The sequence below is a fragment of the Lolium rigidum genome, chromosome 2 (genome assembly GCF_022539505.1).
Source record: "Lolium rigidum isolate FL_2022 chromosome 2, APGP_CSIRO_Lrig_0.1, whole genome shotgun sequence".
Taxonomy (NCBI): Eukaryota; Viridiplantae; Streptophyta; class Magnoliopsida; order Poales; family Poaceae; genus Lolium; species Lolium rigidum.
Window position 1 is genome coordinate 79,183,855 of NC_061509.1, and position 3,469 is coordinate 79,187,323.

The window sequence follows — 3,469 nt, forward strand, 5'->3', positions numbered from 1 at the left end:
TTACAGCAGTGAAAGGCAAATTCCAATTTCAGAACATGTTCAGTTAGAAAGCATGACACCAGTTGCATAACATGACTGAAACTGTTATTTTAACACTGATGAGGCAGATCACAGTAAAGATTACTATCACTCGAGTCTACACTAGCTTCAAATTGGTGGTTCAAATCTACAGATGTGACAAGCAAAATTCCATCACATTTCAGATAACAATCGACAAAGTAATAATGTATCTAAAGGCTGAAAACAAGCATCATAGTTCACAAAAACATAGTCGAGGAACAGACAATTCTGCATAAAGACAGTCGACACGGAATCAATTATCCATCCAGCGGCACCAAATTCATTCATTGATTCATTCATCCATATGCAACAATTTCCGTACAGAATATAGGCACGCAGCCAATCGAAACAGCAGCTCTAGGCATAGGCGGACCCATCTAAGAGAACCACCGAGCTCAGCCTCCGAAGCCGTAGAGGGTGCGTCCCTGGCGCTTGAGCGCGTAGACGACGTCCATGGCGGTGACGGTCTTGCGGCGGGCGTGCTCGGTGTAGGTGACGGCGTCGCGGATGACGTTCTCGAGGAAGATCTTGAGCACGCCACGGGTCTCCTCGTAGATGAGCCCCGAGATGCGCTTGACGCCGCCACGGCGAGCAAGCCTCCGGATGGCCGGTTTGGTGATGCCCTGGATGTTGTCGCGGAGGACCTTGCGGTGGCGCTTGGCGCCGCCCTTTCCCAGCCCCTTACCTCAGGCTGCAAGTGGGACGCTCTGCGGGGGCCCGCATATGGGCCGCACAGGCCCGCAATGATTAGGTGGTATAACGCGGCAGTCCATTAAACATGACTGCGTTTTTGCGGCGCCTGCATGTTCCCGCATAGCGTTTCATTCTGTGTTTTTGCGGCAGTCTCATTCTGTGTTTACACGAGGGGCAGATGCAGCACTCCGTCCGATAGCTAGCTAGCTCGTTTTTCATCCTGATCACTAGCTAGGACCCTGATCGCTAGCTAGCACGGATGAAAAAAAAACTGCCAGCTCTCTTTATACAATAATAAATAAAGATCAATTAGTTTAGTAGTAATACTTCGTTACAACACAATATTAATATTTTAACACTAATATTTTATTACAGAACACCAAACATCGGAAGGAGAAAAATCTGAACAATACAAGCAGAGTAAAATTTTAGTTTAGTAGCAGATGAACAAGGCGAAACAAGAAAATTTTTCTGAACAATCCTTTCCTGAAGCTTCCTTATTTCTTCAAGATCAACATCACAATAGCAGATGAACATGAAAGTTGCTTCTTCATCTTGACTGAAAATAAGACAATTTTGTGCATTCAAACATGGAAAGGCAACATTACAGTACCCTGAATTCAAACATGGAAAGTTGCGTCTTCATCTTGACTGAAAATAAGGCAATCTTGTGCATTCAAAAGAAAGATCAGGGAGAGATAATACACTCAAAAGTTTTAAAGTGATTATTTCCGTGGATGAAGTAAAACACCCATAATTAGATGCAAAATAAACCAGGTATGAACTGACGGCCAACGACAATACAATGGGAGTAAAATTAAGAGCAAGCATATTTCTTAAAATGTAACAGCGTCCCCACATCAGTACCCACAAACAACTGTAGATACTTGAATTTCTACAGTATGTCTCCGAGCTCTGAAACTGAAGTAGACAAGTATTGAATTTGCCTTGCTTCACTTAACCATCTTCTGGCACTTCTCCTGAGAACAAAAGTAATGATATTAGTATATCAAAAACAAGCATGCAAGATAAATGTTATTCGTTCTCTGAAGTGTGAAAAACAACATACAGATAATATTATTTTCACATCAAAGACACAAGCGCGGACCTCTCTGTTCTGCTTCCTCTCCGTGTTTGTTAACCTGAACTAAACTTCTATAGACCGCGTTGTTCAGATTTTAGTAATGGGTACTGCCAACTCTAACAGAGGCAGTACATGATATGCTGCATTGAATCTACTTGGTATAGTAGCTAGCAACTATATGCATGCCAATTCAAAAAGAAGCAGTACTCAAACTCAACTTCTACAAATGCCTTGCCCTGAACAATTATTTTGTTGAACAGGGTGCATGGCTAAATGGTTGGACCTACAGAAGTAATTAAACACAGATGTTATTGTTGACCTCTGCTTGGTTTGAAAACTTCTGTGAAAGTATAATTTGCAAGCTGGTACCCAAATCCAATTAAGGCCACAATGTGTGCTTCAAACGGAGAAAGTACAGAATGATAAGGATGGGGAAACTTTGCTACCTTCCTGATGGTGGGAACGAGGGAGTTCACGTTTGGCTTCTTGCGCTGATTTCGCTCACTGTTCGTGCACTGCGGCCGCTTCCCGCCGCCGGCATCTGTGCACATCCGAGGATCACCGCCGCCGTCCGTACCACGCTCTGGTTCGCCGCTATCGATCTCTTGGCCGGCCACCCCCCCCCCCTACCCACGTCGTCCGTGCCAGGAGGCAGTTCTCCGCCATCTAACCATAGATTTCTTGGCGCCGTTGCCAGCTTAGCCCGCGGTTGCCCGTCGCCGGCCTTGGGGGGTGTTCACTGGAGGGAGGGAATCGAGGACGGAGGCGAGGAACCGGCCAAGAAGGGGGGGGGCTGGAGGTGGTAAAGGAGTAAGAAGGAGAGGGAGAGGGCCACCGAAGCCGAAGCCGGAGCCGGAGCAGGAATGGCGGCCATGGCGGCGCTGCAGTGGCGCAGCCGAAGGAGAATAGCTGTGGTGGTTCGGGCGCAAGGGTTTCCCTAGTCGCTGGCTCTGCGGCGATATGCGGCATCTGCGGGCCAGCCCGCATACGCCGTTTTTTTTTCCGTGGGTGGCTGCATATGCATTTAACTGGGCCTAGTCTGCGGTGCCGCAGACGGCCCGCTGCCGCTTGCAGCGTGACCCTTACCTCCCTTGCCGCGCCCAGACATCGCCGCCGCCGCCGCCGAGGCCCGAGAGTGTGGGATTTGGGAGAGGAGGAAGGTCTGCTGGAGTTGAAGCTTGTGGTGGATTGGGGATCCGGCGGCGGCGGTTGTGTGTTCTTATGGGGAGGGTTTGCGCGGGAAGTGCGAAATTTTGGGAGGTTGCGGGCGGGAGGTGAGTGGTGGTCGATCCGTGGGGCTGGGAAACTTGGGACGTTGGATCTAATCGTAATGCTGGAGTGGGGAAGGAGGGCTATGGCGCGGATCGGTGACGTGGCTGGAATTCTGGGAGATCCGTTGGAATTGCTCCCGCTTCTTGGTTTGGGCCGGGGCAATTGATGAATGTATAGTTGAATGTATAGTTGTATACTAAAGCATGTCAACAAAAAAAAGCTGTATACTAAAGGCCATTATTGACCTAGGCCAATAAGTCGAATTTGAGGCTGCTAAAAGAACCGAATTTTGGTAGAGGGGAAGCGCTTTGGTAAAGAAACCTGTCCTTAACTTTCAAAGTGTTAGCAATCGGCGTCCGA

At 48.3% G+C, this 3,469-nt stretch overlaps 1 protein-coding gene across 1 annotated transcript; it reads right to left on the minus strand.

Annotated features, from left to right (window-relative positions):
* Positions 1-455: 455 nt before the first annotated feature.
* LOC124689907 (histone H4-like) lies at positions 456-2,388 on the minus strand. The gene is made up of 2 exons (XM_047223363.1): positions 2,284-2,388; positions 456-740 (listed from the first exon to the last, which is right to left on the minus strand). The coding sequence occupies exons 1-2, from the start codon at positions 2,386-2,388 to the stop codon at positions 456-458; spliced, it is 390 nt and encodes a 129-aa protein (XP_047079319.1).
* Between the last annotated feature and the right edge of the window lie 1,081 nt (positions 2,389-3,469).